A 23,475-nucleotide genomic window follows, 5' to 3' on the forward strand; every position below is an offset into this window, starting at 1 on the left:
TATGTTTCATAATAAACATACAAAACTTACTAGTATCTAACAAACATTGATTAATGGTATTTAATGGAGATATTCGAGATGCTACTTCGACTTCTTCGGATGTAACTGGTTGTGTTTTATAACGAGCAGCTGGCCGTCTGCGTGAATATCTTTCTAATGGCATGGTATTTGATACTGAACATTTTTCGATATCAATTTTTTGATTGAACAAACGCACTCGTTCTGCCAAACTTAATTTAGAAGGATCAAATTCATCATCAATTGTAGTTTCTGCCAAACTTGATTTTTTAACTGATGTGACATTGCGTTGATTTTGTAGAACTGCTTCCTGCACTTCTTGAAAAGTTATTGGTTGTGTGTTAAATCTATCATTTCCTTGATTCTTTCGATCTCTATATCGTTGTATACCATATGAACCTTTATTCGGTGTTTTTTGAGACATGCCATCCTTTTCCTTAGAATTTGCCTTTTCGTGCAAAGTTTTAAAATGCAATGTCATTTTGGAAACACTGTTGCTGCGATGTACACTATTACTTTCTTGGATGTTTCCATCATCTGCTTTTTCTTGCACACACAGTATTTCATTATTTGAACCCTCTTTATCACTCATTCTAATGGAAACTGGAGTACTATTATCAATATTATTATCTACAGGTCCATCTGAAATCACTTTACTTCCTTCTTTGCTTTCAAATACTATGACAGTTTGCTTTTCCTTGTCTGTGAATTTCTCTTTTGTTGTGCTACAATTAAACGCATTATTATTTTGTTATATATTTTCTACAATTCAAAACAAGAAAATGTGATTTACATAAATTGTTATAAAATTTAAAAACAATATTATTTTAAGCCTTACAGTGCAAAAATGTTGTGACTTATAGTCTAGATGTATACACACAAGAAGACTTGATAAGTACTTGTTACTAAAACTTATAAATCTTTTTTACTTTAGTAATCTATACTTTGGTTTATGCATACACTTCATACAAGTAAATAGAAAACAGAAAAACACCTTAAATTTAATACCTTTTGTAAGTTTTAAATAGTGTTTGAAAAAAAACATAAAAATCTAAAGTATTATCTTAAATCAGAAGTAACTTTTAGATGGACATACAGGTTGTGTGCATGCTCTGATTCTCTGTTTTCTGTAGCTTTTAGAATTGCTAGGTGATCTATAATTAAACTTGGCACAGATTCAACGTCTTGCCAAAGTTACATATTACTATACAGACTAAATACATAAACAAATGTATATGCTACAGAATACTATATATATATCACATTGATACACAATAATAAGTTGATAAAAATTATAGGATATATTTTAATGAAACCTTTAGCATAACAAAATCCCAACATAATTGTTGTTTTCTATATATAAATAATATAAATAGATATAAAAGATATATTTGAAAAATATAATCCTTAATTTCATAAAAAGTAATCCCTATTATAAATGATGATAGCTTAATTCTTTAATATTACCTGTACAATTTGTCACAAGGAATAATAGAAGTCTTGGCACTCTCATCATCTAGGGAAGGAGCTGCTTTTAAATAGATGTTAGTGGTTGTTAACTTCACTTGTGATTTTTCTTCTGATATAGCACCTACAGATATTAACTCAAGAGATCTTCGTTTGTTAAGTACACCAGTGAATTCATTAGGAATATTAGAAGGTTGTATATGACCCACAGATTGTGCTCTTTTCCGCAAAAATAAATTTGTTGGTTCTGTACATATATCATCACTAATGACTGTTTCATCATATAAGTTTAAACGGACTCGCGATTCGTTGTCCCTATTGCCAGGTTGCTTTAATATAGGTCGTACAGCATCATTTTCCAACACTCCACTTGTTCTATTTTGTAACGTACGATTTCTAAGCATTGACAATTTTTTTGGCGAAGTCAATTCTGTCTCATAGTTACATTCATCTTGTGAATTTTTTCGCGTACATTTCAAAATAGTCTTTTTAGGTTTATCGTCATGTTCATCCGATTCTGTACTGGATTTCTTTTTTAGTATTGGTCGTGGTTCTAAAGATGGTGGGTCACTACCAAATGATTCTTCTCTACTATGCTTTTTCTTTAGGATTGGCCTTACTTCAGAACTATCAAGTATTTCCGGACCAGTGACGTTTGTTGCGTCCATTGTAATGGTCACATGATGATTAACAGTAGTCATTCGTTGACTATTGGTAGATTTTCTTTTAAGTATACCTTGTGGTTCTGCAGAACCAACCTGACGATCTTCTCTATCATCTTCTCTAGATGATTTTCGTTTTAATATTGAAGTAGGCTGAGGATCTGGACTCTGATCCCTTTTAATAATTTCATCCAAAGACGATCGTCTTTGATTTTTTAATATCGGCCTAAATTCAGAATAAGTATTGTCAGTAGACGAAATATCGGGTGAACAACTCCGCCGTCGAAGTATTTCACTTTCATCCAAACTACTGCGCTTTTTTAAAATACCATGTTTTTTATGTGTTAGTTCCCTAACAGATGGTGAAAATGTTACAGGCAGAATTGTATGATTCACAATGGTAGATATATTTTGGCCTGTATCAATATCAGACATCTTATGTTTAAGAATTGAAACCGGTGTGTGTTGATGACTTAGAGATCCATCTTGAGAATGTTCATCATTTGATTTTTTTAAAATAGAACTTTTTCTTGGAGATAATTGCAATGCACGCGTATTATTCGTACTGTTTTCCGCGACTTGACATGGAATATTAGATGAACGATTTTCCAATCGTAATCCATAATTTGTTGGCAAATTTGACTGTGATTTAAGCCTTTCTACGCGTTCTATTGCAGATTTTGTTAACGCTGTTAATGCGTCAACTCTTCGCGAAACTTCTGAATCACTATGTCCGCCACTACTGCAAAATTAAATTATATAACGATTTCAAATATTAGTGTAAATTATAAAAGCTATACCATAAAAATATTAACAAACAGAACTACCTAATTCGTTGTATATTTGAATGTTTACTGTTTGCAGGAGAATTCAATGAAGGCAATGTATAAGTTTTTGAACAATTTTCTTTAACTTTCGGGCAAGTGACTTTTGAGTCAAAAGGTTTTTTACTTAGATTAGTTGTTTGATGTTGATTACTAGAATATGAAGTAGATATTGTATCAGATATGTAGCCTTGTTTATTTGATTGTCTTCTAGTTTGTCTAATATTACATTCAGCTAAAACATATACAAAAATTTTTAATAAAGTAAAGTTTTTAGTAAAGAAAAAAATAAATCTTCTTAGATTACTTACATTGATTTGAACGATCTCCTGTTGCTGTTTCCATATTAAGTGACCGATTTAAATATGATTTTCTTTTATAACTTTTATCCCTTTCTCGTGGCGAATTTGTAATACTACTATCACTTGATATTGGATGTTCCTGCATAATATTGTTAGGTATTGTATAATATATTAATATATCTATATTCTATAATCACAGTAGATATGATAACTCACATCTTTAACTGATAAACTAGTACTAGGTTGGAGGCCCAATGGTGTAGAATTTTCTGACATACCTAATCTTCTTGATAACACTGTTCCACCTATATAAATGCAGTAATTACTATAAATTATAAAGCACATACATATGCAGATATTAAATTATATCAATCTATATAAAATGGCTATAATATGTAACTTACCATTAGGTGATATAATGGAGGCAGCTCGTAATCTAGAAGCTTTTGTTTCACGAACTGATGCTGTTTTATATAATGTAAGATTCTTACTACTCTCCTTATTTTCCGATCTTGAAATCAAACGACTATTTTTTTCCAACATGGGGCTACGACTTTTATTCTCTGTTACAGAAAACATTGATAATTGTTGATATCAAACTGAAGTACATTACATATATCCTAAAAACTGTACTTTTTGGCAATTGTTTTTTGTACCAATAATATATAATATAGAACTTATTGAGAGAATTAAAAATATATGAACTATATTTACTATTATTTAAAATACTTACTATTTATGTTACAAGACGTTATATTCTTTTTAATTGGACATTCTGAATTTTGCTGATTATTATGTACCTCATTATAGTGAAAACAAATATTATGATTTTCATATTGTGTGGAATTATTTTGTGTTTTATTTGAAGTTCCTTCGCTGGTTGCCATTAAAACTGTGGCTCCAGCAGCTACCATTCCTAAAAGCAAATAGTTATTACATCTAATATTTTTAAAGATGCTTCTTATTATTACTTAATTATACATACACAAACATATTTAATTTCTTGAGATCCAAAAGTATAGGTCATATAGGAGATAAATATAAATATAAAATTAAAAATTTTTGTAATTTTTGATAATATAATAATATTATATATTTTAATAAATAAAAATAATAATCGCAAACGTTTTGACAGTAATTCGTTTATTCCTTATCAGTTTAGAACATATGTATACATAGTTTTGAATCTAAAAATAATGTTAACAAAAATTTTCACCTGTTTCAAAACTGAAATTTAACCATACATATTGTTACAAAATATAATACGAAAGATTCTTATTGAAAAAAGGTAACTCTATATTTGTTAAATTTAATAACGATATTTAAAATGTTTACAATGTTCTAATGTTATACAGTATGAATTATAACAAAAACTCTCCTCACACTTACTGATCTAATATAACTTTTGTTTCATTGCAGCTGTATCACGATTTCAAAAAACAAATTTACAAATAATCAAGAACGCAACCAGTGACGCAGATCAGTTATGTCGTTATCACAGCTATTCAATAAGTACTACTTATAAAATACATATAAAAAGCACCCATTAAAATCGGGCAAATATACAAAATATGTGAAATTCAAGTTTTATCGTAGACAAAAATTTTACAACGGAAAGAAAAATTTGTTCGCAGGAAAGATTGCACAGGTATTAGTCATTAAAATTTCTCTCACTCATAACGAAGTAGAACGAATGAAACCGAAGGTAGATATTAAGTGAAACCAGATGGCGTTACTTGAATTAAATAAATATATATTGTTATAAAAGAATAAAAGATAACATGTGTATAATTCAGTGGAAAATACTCAAATTTTTTAAAAACTTAAAATTTGTCTACTTCCTTTTACTACTATACGTTTTAATATCCTTTAATTAATGTAAGAAAAAATATTCCATAACATAAGTCGAACATTGAAATTGGAATTATGTATACAAACATTGTATACGTAATTTATTGAAAATGTCATTTTCAGAATGATTTCAAAACATTAATTTTATATAAATTTTATAATTTTATATAAATCATGTTGTAAGTATTAATGTTTTGTTTACAATTAAATGCCCGAATATTGAAATAGAATGTAATTTCATTATGCAATAATTGAAGAAAATAGTAACAAATATTTGAAGTATTTATTGTGTCAAATACATAGTATAGTTATAATTTTGATCTTTTTATAGGAAAATGATATTTCAAACCACTTTATGTTGAAATAATTGAAACATGGACAATACAGAATTATTATTCTTTGATACCTTTTCACATGATATTTCTGAAGTAAGTGTTAGGTTATTTTGTTTGTTTCAAGTATAATATAATAATTTCAAAAATACTGTTTATTTATTTCAGGAGCTTAATCTAGATTTAGTACAATTTCCAAAACCTGTTTATATAAGTGAAGTTAGAATTATTCCATTAGGTGCTAGAGTACAAGCTGATTTTCCTGGAGGTGTTCGTTTAGGGTATTGAGTAATTTCATAAAAGTTATATATCAAGATAAAAAATGATTTTCTTTTAAATAAATTATTCTTTTTCTTTTATGTATGTTAGGGCTACAAATCCATCTCAGTTTGAAATTGAATTTTTTGTAAATGATTTAAGTAAACCTGGTGCTTCTACATTTGAATCACTTGGGGAGTTGGAATATAAGCAAAATATTCATATTCAATTAGAATGTGAAAGAAAACAAATACCAACAGATGGATTGGTATTAAGAGGCTGGTATACTACAATTACTTTGGCAGTATATGGAACATTAACAAAATCTTTAAATAATCCACAAGAAGTTGTTAGTTCGGCTGCTGGTTCTGCAGCTTGTGTTAGTGGGTTGGAAGAAGTTGTAGAAAATACTACTCAAATTTCAGAGCAACAATCTGATTGGTACTATGAAAATCAAGCACAAACAAACTCAAATGTAAGTTACTATATATATGTATATATAAGCGTATATATAAATTAGGCGCGTATGCACACACATATTTATAAATTTATAAGACTTAATTTGGGAATAATAATCATAAAAGATTTATATGGAATTTATAGGAAACATGTGTAGCGGCAACGCCCCCTCCTCCTATACAACCAATTCAAATAGTAGAATCATCTAGAAATTCAACATCAGATACTGGAAAGACAGAAATAGGACATTGGGAAGAAGATGCTACAAACAGCACTTTAAAATCTACGAAACGTCCTTCTTCACCACCTTCTGAATCTTTAGTTTCTTTAAGTCCTGAAAGTATATCGGCTGAAGAAGAAGAAGCAGAACAGGATGGTGGTGAACAAGAAACTGGAGAACCTTTTGAGCCTATATTATCTGATGAAGATATAATGGCAGATGATATACCACCTACTGTAGAATATGAATGTGAAAATATTCAGCTAAATAATATTTATTCCATAACACCACCTGATCTGTTTGAATTAGAAGAATCATCGCATGTTGTTGAAGAATGCCACATTAACAAAGAAATGCTGGATAAGATTCATGAAATATTTCAATCTATATCAAAGTCAGTTTTACATTTTAATAATGCTTCAGGTCAAGAAAAAGAGGCATTTGTTCATAATTGCGAATCTTTATGCGCAATACTTAGTCCTTTTCATTTGAATAATACGGATTTTAATGATTTGACTAATATCGTAAATGCTGGTTTGGATATGGATCTTGCATGTGCTCAACCTCAACCAGCTTACAAAGTTCGCCATGTTAAAGTTGGTGTACGATTAGCAGAAACTTTATGTAAACTTCCACAAGGTCCAGATATTCTATTAAAAGTAGATGCACCTTATAAATTATTAGCGTTATGTATGCGCGAAAATGTAGCACTTCCTGTGAAACTTTCCGCTCTTCGTACATTGGATGCTGCATTAATAAGTCCAATAATTGTTCGAGAATTTCTTATATCAAAAAGTAATTTATATAAAAACGCTTTAATGATGTTAGATACAGCAAAGTTAGCAAGATTAAAATATGCTTTAAGTTCCTTATTAAGGAAAGTTCACACATATGAATTTCTTGATGAAATGAAAGAAATTGATGAGTTGGCTATTACTGAATTAACAAATACATATATATGTTCACCTACATTAATGGCTCAACCAAAACGGCAACTTCCAGCTGGAGTACAAATGGAATTTGAACGGGAGCATAATCGAAATCCTCGGTGCCATCTGATAGCATATTTTGAATATCATAAACTTTTATATCATATTCTATTTGCTCTTACTTCTCCAAAATCAGATTTAAATTTAATTAAAGCTACTCGACGTTTCCTCTTACGTATTTCTGATACAAAAGAAGGCTTATTATATTTATTAAAAGAACCAGAAGTTACCAAATTAATTTTAAAAGCTTTGAAATGTGATTTACCCGGTGCAGGACTGGTCTTAGCTTGGCGTCTTCAAGTTGTACAATGTTTATTACATTTGAAATATCAACCTTCGGACTGGATGACTTTAAAGAAACTTCATTCTTTCTTAATATTTCCTGAAGGTTTACAAGCTGTAATAACAGTACTTTCTAAAGGAGAATTTATTGAAATTTTAATCCCTTATCTTTCTGACTCACATTTGTGTGAATTCTCTGCAGAAATTATATCAGCAACAATTCGCTATTCTGACCGAATAGAGGTATTTCAAAATCGCGCTGGAATTATTTTAGAAAAATCACGAACGCAAGCTGTATTGAAAGATGTTACATCATATCTGACAACAGCAGCGCAGCCATCTCATTGGAATTATGGGGATGTCTCGCCACTTGTTGCATGCATTAGAAAAAATGCAGATAAAGCAGCCTCACTTCCAGGACAATTAATTACAGCATGTAGAATTTTATATTATCTTGTCTTTCCTTCAAATAATGATGTGGATCCAATGGAACCTTATATTGAATTAAAATACAGAAATGCATTAACTCAATTGTTTGCTGCTGATGGTTTGACAGCTCTTATTGCAGTTATGGCAAATATTTCGGAATTCTATGAACAACCATTTTTACATCGTGCAGCTCTAACAGGCAGAAGAGGCTTAGCATTGGTTGCATTACTTCTTCCATGTGTGAGATTAACAAGAGCATTATTGGAACGTCTTGTGAAGTGTATGGCTACAGATTTCAAAGATCTAACAGCTGTAATACCATTACTTGGTGTTTATTCATTAGTAGAAGCTATTCCTCCTATTCGAATTGTTCAAACTTTGTCTGAGGAAATAGTAGGGACACTCTTAGTATTTACACAGGCTGTGGATTCAGATGGATCTGGAAATGTAGCAAAATCATTATGGACTCAAATGTTAGGTGAAGTTCTCAAGATGGTTTCTCTAAGCCCATGTAATTTTATACCAGGCTTGAAACTTTTAACACGTTTATTACCACCTGTTTTAACTTCAAAACAAACAATGCTGACTGAAGATGCTACCCGAGTTTTAGGTCTTAGAAAACTATGGTCTGCACATTTGCAGGCACAAGCTAATAATTTAACTGAAACGTTACGATTGCTTTGTGCCAGTTGGAATAAAGATTTATTAATTCTTCTCTCAAAAGTATGCAAGCAATTAAGTGATTTAGCAGCACCTACAGCACTACTCGTAGGTAGATGTTTATTAGATGGTGTAATAGCTGCTACACCACTAGAAAGTAATGTTTTAATTCTTGCTTTACTTAGTGAACTTGCAAGACATGCACCTATGAAAGCTACTTTGTTAACTTTAACTAGTCCTGCATCTAGAGCACAAGTTAAATCTGACCAAAAATATCCACCTGTTATTGAAATGATGTGCATTGCACTTAAAAATACAAACGATATTAGGACGCAATATGAAATTTTAGATATCTTTGAAACATTGTGTGATTGTACACTAAGTCTTATGCAAGAAGATGTCAATGAACCATTTGAAAAAAGACTCACTCATTCAGTACCAAGTAAAGAACCACTTTTATCTATTTTAGCTGTATTAATTGATATATTAGCAACTAGCACAAAATTCGAACCCGATATATTACAAAGTACACTTCGTATACTTTTGTCTCTTATTAGTCATAATTATGGTTTATATCATGTAAAAAGTTGTTTAGAAAATAATCCTGATGCATTACGGTCATTATTAGACCACATTTTGGTATTCGAAGATCCAGAAGCTCAACCTGTTATAGATTTAACTATAATGTTTTTAGAAAATTTAATTGCATCTGAATCACAAGGAAGATCTTTGTATTTACGTATACAACAATTAGCAGCTTTAATATTATGGGATAAGAATGATCATCCTTTGGAAAAGATAAAACGTGCACAAGAATTAGTTGAAATCTTAAAATCTGCAGAAGATAAAGAAGAAAAAGAACCAATTCCAGAAATGTTAGAGCCGTTATTGCCAACTCCTGAAGCTCTATTGAATCAATTTTCTCAACGATGTTTGGGTACTCCAGATTTTGCTTCTAAACGGCCAAAGAAATTTACATTTATGTGTCCAAATCAAGCATCAAATGAAAATACAGTAGATTTATTGGCGCTAGCAGCTGAACTGCTTCCTACCGACTTTAATCTACTAACAGAAGCTCAAAATTTATGTTCTAAAATCCCACCTGATGATGCTACACAACCATTACAATCAAAAGCTCAAACTGATGATCAAGAAACTAGAGATGTACAAAAACAAACAACATCTCCTGTTTCTAAAGTAAAACAACCATTCGGTAAATTGCACATATTTGTTATATGTTTGTTGTAATTATTTGTATTGGCGCAAAATTGGTAAAAATTTAATTAAAAAACTTTCCTTTACAGTTACACCTATGCGAGGTCGAACACAATTCACTAATTCTTTAAGAGGAGGACCAGTAGTGGGAAGTGTAGGCAGAGGAGCAGATCCATTTAGATCAAGACCACCAAATACTTCACGACCACCTTCCCTTCATGTAGATGATTTTGTAGCATTAGAAACATGTGGAGCACAACCAACTGGACCTACAGGATATAATAAACTTAGCATTCGTGGCACATGTCCTTCACGAACAATTAACACAGGAACAAGGAGTCGTCCTTGGACGCAAGAAACTCGTCCTTCTTATCTCCGTTAATTTGCTTCAGAATTCTAATGTTCATTAATGATTTGATATCTTAAGGAAAAAGGAAAGTATCACTATGTTAGATAGACCGATTTAATTATTTTAAGTACTGCTAAAAATAATTATCTGTATACATAGGTATAAAATGAAAACATGTAGAAATATTTGTTTATGTATAAATTTTATTTTACAATGATATAACTATTTCAAGTTAATACGAATCCAGATCGAGGTAAAAATGGAATTATAAACAAAAGAAAGATTCATATTTCAAGAATATCACTTTGCACTTTCTTTTGCCAATTTTCATATTTTATTTTAAAGTTGTTATAATCTTTCATAATTTCTTTAATTGCTTTATACTTGTATTTATCCTAAAATATTAGTAAATATTAAAATAGATCATTATGAATTATACATATTTCAGTCATTTTAAAAATGATTTATATACCTCATTTCTAATAATTTGCAATATCAATTCATCAAATTTCTTTAAAATACTCAATATTTGTTGCGATGGTTTAATTCTATTCTTCAATATATAGTCCATTAAATACAACACGTAACTAAAGTTTTTAACACTACATGCATTGAATATTAATGTTTCTAAAATCACATAATTTGGTGCATAGCCAATGGTATCCATTTGTTCTAAAAGTTCTCTTCCATCCTTGTACATTTTGCATCCAATAGCTAATACTCCAAATGTAATAATATTTGGTGTCAAATGATGAAATTGAATATCATTGAGTACTTCCTATAATGTAATATAAATAATTGATATTATTTACATATTACTTACTAAGAATAGATTTGATTAAATTATAACTACTTACTTTAGCAGCTGTATATTGTTTTCTTAAACATCTCCTTTTAATAAGCATATTAAAAGAAGTTATATCAACTTTTAGTTTATTTTTAACAATATATCTAAAAAAAGATTTTTCTGATTCTATTGTAGGTGGGATTAAATCCAAGATTAATGTTATTGTCTTTGTATCAGGTTGTACATTATCATCTTTCATATGTTTTAAAAATTTCTCAATTCCACCAAATAAGATTAATCGATTTTCTTGTAATATGTCATTTAAATTTAAGTTTAATAATGAATTTTCATCAATTGTATTTATATTTAGCTCTTGTTGTTGTCTAGAATCTCTATTATTTGAGATAAAATAATTATTCTTCCTAAGTACTAAAGTAAGTGAAGTAGTTAATACTGGTGGTAAATCTAATAAATCTGGCCTTCCTGTTTCACTGACTTGAATTTGAGTTTCTATCAATTTTGGTACTATAATATCATTTACTTTTAAATCACCAAATTTTGTATCTCTGATTGCCCTTAAAAGAAGATTATAATGAAATATAGTTGGCTTTATTTTACTTATTCTCATCTTATGCCACAAAACTAAACCATGTTTTAGTCCACTTTCTTTATCATTGATTACTGCATGAAACAAAGCAGCAATTATATCCTGTGTAAAAATGCCTTTATCCTTTGCTTCATCTGCTATTTCAAAAGCAGTTAACATTTGGTTATGACGACTATATGCTTTAATGAGAGTTGCGTAATGTATATTAGACAAATCTATGTTTCTCTTATAAAAATATTCTCGTAAAAATGACAAGCGATCTAATGCTTTCTGTGTATCATTTGTTTCAGCACAAGCTTGAAGTAAACTAGTATACACATTTACATTAGGAGTTAAACCCATTTCTTTTATTTTTTTAAATAATTTAAAACATTGTTCAACATCACCTTGCTTAGCAAAACCAGAAAGTAATAGTCTATATATATATAAATTAGGTTTATTACCATTTTCTTTCATTATGTCTAATACGTTCAGAGCCAATTTTAAATTTTTACTATGTAAATGAGATTTAATAAGTGAAAAATATTCTCTATAACTTAATCTTTGTCTCTTTGGAGATATAACTTTTTCTGCAAATTTATTTTCTCTTTTTTCTGCTTTATCCAATTCAATTTTTTCATAGTTCTCATATGAAAGATTTCCAAATGTATTAATATCTTCTGACAATGTTCTACAAAATTTGTTATTATAAATTGAAAAATATGAAAGACTACCTTTATTTAGTGCATCTAAGGCATATTTTTCACCAAATTGGTTTTTATCATAACATAACCATGAATGTACTCTATTATTGTTGTAATTAATATAATTACATATTTGTAAGAATTGTTTTATTTGTTTAATGTAGTAATGTAGATCATTTACATTATCTATAATAGTCCCTGCTTTAGGAAAACAATTTCTTTTCAATGAAAACATAATTAACAAGTTAGTTAAATGTCTTAGTTAATATGTTTAAGCTAGATACCATAACCTTAAGATATTTCCTTCTGTCTTATTATTTGTTATCTTTAGTTCTATTAGTTTTAATGGTTGTTGTTTCGAAAATAAATATCTAAAATATAGATATTATATAGTAATTAAAACACATTCCTATATATTTTTTCTTTCTGCAAAAAAAAGAAAATTATAGGACTTTATTATTATCAGAGGGGGAATTTTTTTTCTTATTATTATGAAAGATGAAAGAAAAATTTCGAAATAAAGGTTATGAAATATATTCATATATATTAAGAAGTTAAATCACAAAATATTACATTAATCTACTTACATTCATATGTTACATAGAAAACAATAAATATTTCAATTATTTAACTACCATTGTTTAGTTATAATAAAATGGCACACTAGCGCTACGTACAACCATATACAACGTACAACTACAACCTCACAACTAATCATAACGGTACAGTAGTAAAGCCAGTAGTTGCTAGTACTGCTGGTAGAGATCCGCGTCAGTTCGATAAAAGCCATAGTGATTTACAGGGAGAGAGGTGATATACATTGAATGTTTGATCAAATGTGTCTTCGATCGAGCCTGATTATTAATAAGGTACTAACTCATCATTGAAGAAAGATTTTCTTGATTGAGCAATATCGAACGAAAAGATGGAGAAAACAGAAGAGAACGAACATAATGTGTTGGGAGAAGTTTTAACTGAAGAAGAATTAACGCAAGTCCCTGACGCACTTGCAAAAAAGCTTAATGCTTATTTCAATGAAAAATTCGAACAGTACATTACAGCAAAAGCAGTTTTTGAAACTAATAGAAAAAATTTTGGTAAGTTTGAATTGAATTTTATATTTTTTATTACTATAACGGTTGACTAGTTTATTTACACAAAGGAGATAACCTCTCCATTGGAATGTGCCGCATTCATTAAATAGTTTACATTAAATATCTTATTACATATATAAAAGAAACTTTGCTATAAAAAACTTGATGGCCAATTTTATTATTTAATTATATGTATATTACAAAATCTTTATTTTTGTAATATTAATAAAATTGGATTATTAGAAATGAACAAAATTCTTATTTTTTAAATTTTATTAGATCAAACTTTAGATAAATTACAAAAGGATTTAACAGAAGAAAAATCAGACTCTGAAGAATGTAAGAGAAAACTTGAATTGACAGAAAAATATACTACTGAACTACAAACTAGTTTAGATCAAACTAAAGGTGAAATACAAAAGCTACAGGAGACTGTTAAAAGGTACATGTTGTCTATGTGTTGCTATAAAAAAGTATTGTTATATATGCACAATACATATGATTATAATAATTAATTATTTGTTTACAGATTAGAAAAAGAAAATGGTGATTTGCGTCGTCATAGAGATACAGTTGTGGATGAAAGGGATGCATTGCAATTACAAGTTGAAAGGCGAGATAGAGAAATTGAGAGAATGCATACTGAACTATCTTCTTTGGGCACTCAATTGCGAAATGCTGTTGCTGCAAAATGTCAAGCTTTAGCAGAAACAGAAGAAATTCGAAGTCTTGATATGACCCTTGAATTCAAGTATGTATTTACATAATAAATATTTCATTATGGTCTCAAATCTTCACAAAATTTTAATGTTATTTGAAATATTTTAGAGAAAAACGTTTAGAACAAGAAAGGACTCTTTTATCACAGCAAATGGCTAGTCTTGAAGAAGAATTGGCAAAGAGAATGTCAGAATTACAGTCAACAAGAGCAGAAGCTTCTGCACGAGCGCTCTTAACGGATACACGTTTGGCACAACGAGATGAAGAATTGCGTATTGCGAATGAAGCAACAGCACAGTTACGAGAATTATACACATCTCTTCAACGACGCTGCGATGAACTATCTCAAAAATTAGAAGAACAACGTACACATGAAATTTCTATGCATGCTTCTTATCGAGAAGAAATTGGTGCTCAGACTAGATTAGCAGATCTTTATAAAGGCATGGCAGATGAAGCAAATGCAAAAGCTGAGGAATTTAGTAATGCAGTTAAAGAACTTCAGGAATTATTAGAACATGCTACTGAACAGTATGGAACGCTAGAAACAACACATAATCAACTTCAGTTACAACATAAGCAAGAGTTAGTAGAAAAAGAACAGAAGATAGATGAGCTTTCAAAAGAATTAAATCATGCAAATGAGTTATTGAAAAATATTAAACAAGGTAATTATTTTATTGTTGTCTTTGTAGAATCTTATTTGTCTAATAATCATACAATTCTTTTAACAGAACGGTTAGATCAAGCTGTTGAACAGCTTGCACCTACAGCAGCCATAGCTAGTCGAGTGCTTAGGAAAGGCTTGAGCCTTACTCAAATTTATACGCAATTAGTTGATATAACAAATGAGTTGACTTCAGAACGAGAAGAAAATGGACGTCTAAAATCACAAATGGACATCATTTTACGTGAATTAGAAGAAAAGGCTCCTGTTTTACAACAACAACGTGAAGATTACGAAACCGCGATGGCAAATATTGCTACATTAACAACAAGATTAGATGAACTTTTAGTAGAAAATCATAGACTACAAGAAACAACTGATGAAGCAAATCGCATTGCTAAGCACCATACTAAAGAAAATCAAAGGTTAAAATCAGAAGTATCAGATTTAGCTAGACAGGTAAGCAATTAAAGCTAGATGTACATGCTTATATATTTCTGAGTATATGCAATTTGTATGCAATATTTGCTATTTTTAGGTGTGCTTCCTTTTAAAAGAAGTTCAAGAGAGTAGAACTAGTGCAACTGTTGATACAAGTGAATTTTCAATGGATATGGATAATCTTGCTTCATCTGAAATCATTAGTAAAAAGCTTGTTACTTTTAAAGATATTGAAGAATTACAAGAAAATAATCAGAAGTTATTATCAATAGTTCGTACACTATCATCAAGACAAGAAGAAATAGAAAGAGCAACAGATGAAATAAATTCTGGCGAAATGAAAGAAAAATTAGATAGGTGTGTAATTGTACTAAAAATATATTACAGTAATGTTTGATTTCATTTATTTTAGTTTTCCATAATTATAATAGGTACCTAGAACAATTGGAAGATATGCAAGCTGCTCAAGACAGACAAGCCAAAATGTTAGAAGGTCTTTTACGACAACGGGATATGTATAAAAATATGTATCAGCAATGTTTAAAGCAGGCAAATGTAACAGAAAAAAAAGAACTATCTATGACACAAGAAGAAGAAGAAGAAGGGAGGGAAATTAATGGAGTAAAACCTATTAAAGATGAAGTGGCTACTATTACTCAAGATGATGTTAATAGAGAAAAAGAATTGCAAAAACAATTAACAGAAACTGAAACTAAATTGAAACAGATTACAGATGATTATGAAACATACAAAAAAGAGAGGGCAGCCCATGAACGAATGTTAGGAGAGGAAGTAGAAAGGCTTAGGAAAGAAGCAGAAGCTCATTCAGACAGATGTTGCAGATTAAAAGCGCAGTTAGATTCGGCTAATGATAGATTTAATCTTTTACAACCAAATGTTGCTTCTTATAAGTCTCAAATAAAAGTTCTTGAAGAAAAATGTTTAAATTACAATGTAACAATTGGTATGAAATATCTGTTGTGTTCATTGATATTATGTTAAAAAAGTATTAATAACTATTGATAAGTTGTTTCTTTTTATAGGCAAACATGAGCAAAGCTTAATGATTTTAAAAGATGAAGCTCTGGCAGCTCAAACGCGACTATCTCGTGCTGAAGTACAATTAGAAAACTTACGTCGATCTCTTTCAATTTTAAGTGATTCTGAAAGTCGCCTTATGAAAGAACGTGAAACATATCAGAGAGAACGTCAAACGCAAGCTTTATTGCGAGCAGACGTTGAATCTATTAAAGCAAGTTTGGAACGTGTTCAAGCTGAGGGTCAATTACGTGCTGAACAGCGTCTAGATGATGCTACAAGAGAATGTGCCGCTTTAAGACGTCGTTTGCAGGAAGAACAAGATCGATTTAGAGAATTATCTGCACATTTAGAAAGACAACTTACTACAGCTCAAGAAAGATTAAGCGAAGAACGTAATATAACCGAACAAATTCGCGTAGAATTGGAACAAGCTCGGCAGTCTGATTCTCAAAATTCACAACGTATAGAAGAACTTAATACGAAACTAAGACAAGCTGCTACTCATTCAATATCTAAACCTTTCACTGGTACGTGTGAAATATAGAGTTAAATTTTCATTTATTTAATTAGAGGTAATTATAAATAAAATTCTGTGCATATTTAAACTTGCAGGTGATGAACACACAAAGAGACTAAAGGAACTAGAAATGCAACTTGCGACGATACAAGCAGAAGCAAAATCTTTATCCGAACAACTAAAAAGTTCACGGCAGCAAAGCCAACAATATTGCGACATTGCAGAAAGTGCAGAAGCTCAATTAAGAGAGGTAACGGCGCAACATAATAAATGTAAAGAAGAATTAGAAACTGCTTTAAAAGAAGCGCGTGTAGAAATAATATCACTTCAAAAGAAAGTTCAAGAATTAGTAGAAGAATTAGCAAAAGTTTCTAATGGTCAACAAGAAACCGATTCAGAATTAAGAGAAAAGTTAGCTGATGCAGAGAGAAAACTTGAAGAATTAGATGAAGTTAAAGGAGAATTAGAAATTGTAAAAGGTGATTTACATAACGCTTCAGTATCAGTTAAAGAAGCAGAAGAGAAGTATGCTAGAGAAATGGTATTGCATTCAACAGATTTGCAGGTAAACATAATCATCACTTCATTTATGCAAATAAATAAAATACGGAATGTAATGTAATTCTTTATTATCGCCTTATTTATAGATATTAGCGAAATTGAAAGAAGATGCCCAAACAGTAGAACAAAAGATAGCAAACTTAACTCAAGAAAGAAATGCAGCTACAGAAGCTTTAAATCTTGAGAGAGAAGCTTGTCAAGAAAGAGAGAAAAGATTACATGAAGAAATCCAAGAAATGCAACAAAGAATATCAGATCTGGATGCACAAAATGCCATTTTGCACACTCAAATTCAAGAATTAAGTGACAAGACTGCAATCATGCATAGCCAACAATCAAAGATAACTGAACAGGAAAGTCCTGATACTAGTTTGGAAGCAATGAATCGTAGCTTTAGTGGACTTGAAGATGATTCCAAATCTGCTGAACAGCTATTAAGAGTAATGAAATATCTAAGACGTGAAAAAGATTTAGCTGTAGCAAAATTTGATGTTCTAAGAGCAGAAAACCTTAGATTGAAATCACAAGTGGAAGTTAGTATCCAAGTTTCTTTACTAAAATTTTAATTTGTATAACTTTTTAATGCAATGTAACTGTTAATACTTTTTCATTAATTTAGGTTATGGAAAAGAGATTAAAGGAAACAGAGGCTGCCCTTAATTCGGAAAGAGAAAAGTCTGAAATTGATGTAGTAACAACATCTAAACACGCAGAGCTATTACGGAAAGTTGAAACTTTAAATGCCATCACAGATTCCAATAGAATCCTAAGAGAGGAAAGAGATAGTTTAAGTGCTAAAGTTTCAGAGCTCACCGCAAAGGTTGTAGCACTTTCTGAAGAAGTAGTACCACTTCGAGGTACATCACGAGATTTACAAGCGAAGACTGAAGCCTTATTACAAGAAAATACAAGTCTTAAAGGAGAAGCAACTAGATGGAGACAAAGAGCTAATACATTAGTAGAAAGGGCGAACAAAACAAGTCCGGAAGATTGGCGTAGATTGCAAACTGAAAGAGAAAATCTTAGTAAACTGCTCACATCTGAACGTGAAACACATGCTAAACGCGCAGAAGAATTAAATCAGTTGAAAACAGAAAAAGGTGTATTAGAAGAACAGCTATCACTACTCCAGAAACAAGTACAGACTCAGGGAGAAGAAATTCAAAAAGCATCTGAAGAAGCACGTAAATTGGGTCAAGACTTAAACGAAGCTCTTGCTGACTCTTCTTTGAAAGCTAAGGATTTAGCAACATTAAGAAAAGAGCTTGGTGATAAAGAAGTAGTCTTGAATGACATAAAGAATAAAGAGATTCAAATAAGAAAAATAGCAAAAAAATACAAGACTCAGTTTGAAGAACTGGCGAAAACAGTAGAAGAAGAAAAGAGTAAATCTGAAGAGTCTCGAATGTCGGCTGGTACTTCTGGAAATGAAGATATTGGTCGTGTATCTCAAGAACGTGAAGATCAATTACGAGAAGAAGGCAGGCAAGAATTGCGTCAAGCAAATTTAGAATTAACATCAAAGGTTGATGAATTATCTCGTCAAATGATAGTTGTACAAAATGAAGCAGAATCGTTAAAAAAAGAGATCGATACGATGAACAGGACACGCGTTGAGAAAGAAGAACGTGTTAGACGAGCATTAACGACGGCAAGAACTGAGCTCATGCGGCTAAGAGAATCAAAGAAAATTTGTGAAAAGGAATTAATTGACTTAAAAGCTAAATTCGAAGCTGGTGCTACCGAATCAGATACTGCTGAACATGATGCTAGACTTGCAGCACTTAAATCTCAAATGGAAAGTAGAATCTCTCGTCTGGAACATGAAAAATCAGAAATCCAGGCAGAAAAAGAAACTCTTGTACAAAGAGTAACTCAACTACAACGACAAGTAGCTGGTGTTAGTGGAATTAGTGCCACTACGGAACCACCAACGGCTAATATTAAACCTATGTCTGCCCGTGCTGAAACTCCATTAGCGAGTATTCGACCTATGAGTGTAGTAGTACAGTCTAGAACAGCTGCTGTTTTACCCACAACCGCAAGTGCACCAGTAATGGTTGCGCCTCATCAACAGCAACAGCCACAGCAACAGGTGGTGCATACTACTGAAACGAGTTCGCCAACTAGTAGCCTTCCAGATTTTCAACCAGCTAGTACTAGTAGTAGTTCATCGCAGACAGCGCCAAATACTTTACGACAACTCGTTGTTCAACCACAATTAAGTGAATCAGCAGAATCAACGCAAAGGGAAGACCCAGAAAGTGCAGAAACACTTAGTGTACAACAACAGCAATGTCAACAACAGCAACAGCAACAACAACAGCAGACTGTTGCACTAGTTAGTCCAAGAGTGGAACAACAACAACAACAGCAACAAGCTGCTGTCAGTGATCAACAGCAGACTGTGGCTAGCAGTTCTACTCAGTCAGTAAGCACATCGCAAGCTTCGACAGGCCATAAACGTCCTAGAGCTCTTGATTCGACAGCATCAGGGTCTGGAATTGTTGAAGGTGTAGATCATAGCAGGCAGGAGCAAGTGCTTAGTCCCAAATCTAAACGATCTAGACAAGAAATGTCATCTACTGCTAGTGCAAGCGCTTCAGAAGTCGAGTACCAGGTGAATTTAAATAATAAAAGTGTAGAAAATATTAAACGATAATTAAATATTCAGAATGATGTACTTATTTAATTTTCAGGTACCAACATCAAGCCAACGAGATCAAGATGAGGAGGTAGAAGAAGGCTGTGTTGTTGTAGTAGATTGCGACGAAGGTGAAGGAGGTGGTAATCATCAAACTCAGGAAGAAGAAGAATTTGATAATGACCCATATGAAGAAATGGAAGAAGAAGAAGAGATACCTTATGAAGTGGAAGTAGAAGTGGAAAGAGATAATAATGAAGTTGAAATTATAATGGGAGAAGATTCTACAAGTGTAGAAGTTCCTAGACAAGCACAAGTAACAGTACCTACGAATCAACAGCAACAACAGTCGGCAGCAATTAGTAGTGCTGAACCAACAGGAGAACCACCTACATCGTTCGGAACTCGATCTTCACGTGGAATTGCGCCAATGCCTAGACAACAACAACAACAACATCTTCTTTTGGTATATATTCATTTTTACATACAAAGATAAGGGAATAGAAAGACGGAAATAAAGCATCTCTTTTAATGAAATGAATTTTAGCCGCAACAAGGATATGAAGATGGTGGCGATGATAGTATAGTGCCAAGTACGCCAACTTTATTCGTACCACGTCGAGGAGACGGATTTGGAGAAGCTGTAAGTTCACCTCAAGTTCCCCAAGGACGTTTTACTTTTGGAGATTCGTCTGCGCCAACAACAGCATCATCGACTCCTTCGTTATCAACTCCTTCTGGATCAGCAACTCGAACGATATTTGGGTCATCTAGTTCTGGTGTAGCACAAGTAATTCAGGAAAGTATGGATGATACGCGAATGGATCTTGCTCAATTAGAAGATGGTGGTACTGGTCGTAGTGTACCTACTACTCCTTTACAAGTTTCACCAGCAGCTGATTTACCACCTTCGGTATAAGAATAATTAAATATTTTTATATAATATTGTAGCATTTCATTTTGTCATGTAATTAAACGACGTACTTCTAGACAAGTAGTGGACCTTCAGAAGAACAGGAAACTCCAGTTTCAGTAACACCGGTATCAGTAACGGGTACTACTGATGTTAGTGAGGAGCCTACAATACCAAGTATTCGTGTACTTGGTGTTGAAGATCAACAACATAATCAAACTGAAATGATTACAGAATCTATTAGCACGACGCCGACTGAAGGTCATTATAAGCTATGTTAATATCAATAAAAATTCTAAATAACTGCATATTACTAAATAAATAAATTATAAATAATTACATGTAGGTATGAGCTCAGAAGGTGAAAAACGTACAGATGAAACTGGTCCTTTAATCTCTGGTGATGATGATGCGGTAGATACAGGTGAAGGAAATGAAGAACCAGGAAGTGATATAGTGGAAGATGAAGTAGAAGAAAGTCGTGAAGCGGAAGCGTCTCCGTCCAGTAATACTCGGCAAAGGGCAATGGCAGCAGCAGCTAATGCTGCAGCTGCAGCAAATGGTGCTAGAGGAGCTACGGCACGACGATCGGCAAGATCACAAGATCGATTTAGAACGCGTGGTAGTCGACCTACACCTATTGTATGGGAAAGTCAACAACCTGGCGGTAGAGGTAAGTGCAATCGTGAATGATAAATTTTAAAATAAGAATATATTTTCCTAATATAAAAATTTGGTGTGTTTCAAAGGGCAAAGCGTAATGCGAGGACATGCAACAAGGGGAGCAAATAGTGAAACAGGAAGAGGACGTGGAACAAGAGGTCGGCGAATGCGATCTAAATATTCATATGCGCGATTCTAAAATTAAATAATTTTGTATACGAACTCGTGCGGAAACTTTGTCGTTGTTATCTTTGCAAACGAACGGTGTAAGAAATGTTGATTATTAATATATCGACTTTCAAGACAAGGATACTTTTACTTAGCATTAAACAATAAGTTTGTTGTACAGATACATTTGTCGATGTAACATTTATTATACCTAAACTTAGATGAAACTTGATATAAGTCTTATAATGGCAGTATATATCTACCTTTTCAAATGGGAACTATATAAAATTAAAAACGTAATGTCGATTTCTAATTCTTCGGAATCTAAAGTAACATTCCTTTGTTGAGGCTAAGAAATTAAATTAAAACCAAACAGCATTTAGAGTGTTTTGTTTATGTATTCTTGGAACTGATTTTTATATAATTATTATTCAAATTTCATATAATGTTGATGTGGTTCATAGTACAAATATATTTATGCAAAATATTTTGTACAAGACGTATATCATGAATTCATGTTTGAGTTTCATAAATTACACAATGTTTGTCGTAAATATTTTATTAAAAATGTTCGACAAGACATATAACAAGTATTTTATTTCATATAAGTGCATTGCTTTTTTGTATTTTACAAATTTAAGTATGGATTCTACTATCTTTTTCAACATTGCATTGGAGACATATATTTACATATTATGTTTCAACTTCCAACTATCAATAAATAATATAAAATATCTACCTAAGTTTTATTTGTATACTTATGGTATCTGCTTAAATACAATTTGACATTTATTATGAAATTTACTATTAGAATAAATAAAAGGTATTTATTACGTTCCACACACAGAAGATGCGTAATAATACAATATATTTTATACATCAGTCTCTTGTGTAGTTTAGTAGTATTTTAAAATAGCATTATTAATTAATACTTCAGTATTCAAATATCTTATATTGTTTGCAAAAACTTACACATAACGAGTGAATTAAAAAAATATGGAAAATATGTATAAATACTGGAGATATAATTGATTAATAAATATCAGTTTTACATGTTTTACAATACAATTAAAACGAAATCTATCAGTACTATGATTTCGATGTTACTACTGTATAAATATGACAATATCACAATAATGAATATTAAACCCCTCTTCTAAAAGAGTCAGAGTGATTTCTAAATTAATAATACACTTTGGTCCCCTTTATTTCTTTTTAATATTGTTAAAAATAATTGTAAGATAGTGCACGAAATATGACTAGTTACATAAATAATTAATTTTTGTCTATTATTTTCATATAGTGAGTTACATATAGTCAGTTATGTATGATATTATCTGAATTTTTTTAATGAAGTCAATTTAATTTTACTTCTTTTTTTGTTTTTCATTTGTAGTTTGAAAAAACAACTAAATGCTTTAATGTCAATATAAGAATCTAGATTGTGAAAATTAACTTCATCATTTACTTTTTAATTGTTATAGAACGCCTACTTTTCTTAATTAAATCCATGATATTTCTAATAATGGAAAAGTAGAAGTTTGTTATCAATATAAATAGATTGTCAAATTTTTTCACTTCCTGAGAAGTTGTATAAATTCGTTGCGTATCAGAACTAATAATATACATACATATATATATATATATATATA

At 31.2% G+C, this 23,475-nt stretch overlaps 4 protein-coding genes across 7 annotated transcripts in view; 2 read left to right on the forward strand and 2 right to left on the reverse strand.

Moving 5' to 3' along the window:
- Positions 1–4,795, reverse strand: part of LOC132908495 (supervillin) — an 11,023-nt gene extending 6,228 nt beyond the window's left edge. For 2 of the 4 annotated variants that reach the window (XM_060962518.1, XM_060962515.1), the window contains exons 1-8: positions 4,663–4,795; positions 4,007–4,189; positions 3,678–3,836; positions 3,490–3,578; positions 3,283–3,412; positions 2,975–3,206; positions 1,486–2,889; positions 31–743 (exon numbers count right to left, since the gene is read on the reverse strand). In XM_060962518.1, coding sequence (XP_060818501.1) covers positions 31–743; positions 1,486–2,889; positions 2,975–3,206; positions 3,283–3,412; positions 3,490–3,578; positions 3,678–3,836; positions 4,007–4,187 — 2,908 coding nt within the window. In that variant the 5' untranslated portion in view covers positions 4,188–4,189; positions 4,663–4,795. Of the gene's footprint in view, positions 1–30; positions 744–1,485; positions 2,890–2,974; positions 3,207–3,282; positions 3,413–3,489; positions 3,579–3,677; positions 3,837–4,006; positions 4,190–4,258; positions 4,461–4,662 lie in introns of those variants that run through there. The other 2 variants (XM_060962516.1, XM_060962517.1) reach the window with 2 other exon arrangements.
- LOC132908497 (protein virilizer) lies at positions 4,782–10,759 on the forward strand. Its single transcript, XM_060962523.1, has 6 exons — positions 4,782–4,921; positions 5,456–5,552; positions 5,625–5,737; positions 5,826–6,189; positions 6,318–9,966; positions 10,058–10,759. Exons 2-6 carry the CDS (start codon positions 5,499–5,501, stop codon positions 10,348–10,350), a joined length of 4,473 nt encoding a protein of 1,490 aa, XP_060818506.1. The 5' UTR covers positions 4,782–4,921; positions 5,456–5,498; the 3' UTR covers positions 10,351–10,759.
- On the reverse strand, positions 10,503–13,098 carry LOC132908511 (pentatricopeptide repeat-containing protein 1, mitochondrial). Its single transcript, XM_060962554.1, has 4 exons — positions 12,982–13,098; positions 11,175–12,765; positions 10,790–11,095; positions 10,503–10,712 (listed from the first exon to the last, which is right to left on the reverse strand). Exons 2-4 carry the CDS (start codon positions 12,627–12,629, stop codon positions 10,602–10,604), a joined length of 1,872 nt encoding a protein of 623 aa, XP_060818537.1. The 5' UTR covers positions 12,630–12,765; positions 12,982–13,098; the 3' UTR covers positions 10,503–10,601.
- Positions 13,099–13,135: 37 nt separating this feature from the next.
- On the forward strand, positions 13,136–23,005 carry LOC132908542 (nucleoprotein TPR). The gene is made up of 16 exons (XM_060962611.1): positions 13,136–13,491; positions 13,768–13,930; positions 14,018–14,239; positions 14,317–14,876; positions 14,943–15,334; positions 15,414–15,673; positions 15,748–16,280; positions 16,360–16,884; positions 16,970–17,439; positions 17,522–17,968; positions 18,055–20,055; positions 20,135–20,545; positions 20,627–20,992; positions 21,070–21,253; positions 21,339–21,665; positions 21,742–23,005. The coding sequence occupies exons 1-16, from the start codon at positions 13,320–13,322 to the stop codon at positions 21,852–21,854; spliced, it is 7,146 nt and encodes a 2,381-aa protein (XP_060818594.1). The 5' UTR covers positions 13,136–13,319; the 3' UTR covers positions 21,855–23,005.
- The last annotated feature ends 470 nt before the right edge of the window (positions 23,006–23,475 follow it).

The sequence above is a fragment of the Bombus pascuorum genome, chromosome 7 (assembly GCF_905332965.1).
Source record: "Bombus pascuorum chromosome 7, iyBomPasc1.1, whole genome shotgun sequence".
Lineage (NCBI taxonomy): Eukaryota > Metazoa > Arthropoda > Insecta > Hymenoptera > Apidae > Bombus > Bombus pascuorum.

Bases quoted from the DNA above. Each gene is read 5' to 3' on its own strand.
- LOC132908497 (XM_060962523.1), top strand. From the start codon at position 5,499: ATGGACAATACAGAATTATTATTCTTTGATACCTTTTCACATGATATT. The intron at 5,553-5,624 runs GTAAGTGTTAGG...TATTTATTTCAG, and splicing joins TTTCACATGATATTTCTGAA to GAGCTTAATCTAGATTTAGT. The intron at 9,967-10,057 runs GTAAATTGCACA...TTTCCTTTACAG, and splicing joins TAAAGTAAAACAACCATTCG to TTACACCTATGCGAGGTCGA.
- LOC132908542 (XM_060962611.1), top strand. From the start codon at position 13,320: ATGGAGAAAACAGAAGAGAACGAACATAATGTGTTGGGAGAAGTTTTA. The intron at 14,877-14,942 runs GTAATTATTTTA...TTCTTTTAACAG, and splicing joins ATTGAAAAATATTAAACAAG to AACGGTTAGATCAAGCTGTT. The intron at 21,666-21,741 runs GTAAGTGCAATC...TGTGTTTCAAAG, and splicing joins TCAACAACCTGGCGGTAGAG to GGCAAAGCGTAATGCGAGGA.
- LOC132908511 (XM_060962554.1), bottom strand. From the start codon at position 12,629: ATGTTTTCATTGAAAAGAAATTGTTTTCCTAAAGCAGGGACTATTATA. The intron at 11,096-11,174 runs GTAAGTAGTTAT...ATTACATTATAG, and splicing joins AACAATATACAGCTGCTAAA to GAAGTACTCAATGATATTCA. The intron at 10,713-10,789 runs GTATATAAATCA...CTAATATTTTAG, and splicing joins TGCAAATTATTAGAAATGAG to GATAAATACAAGTATAAAGC.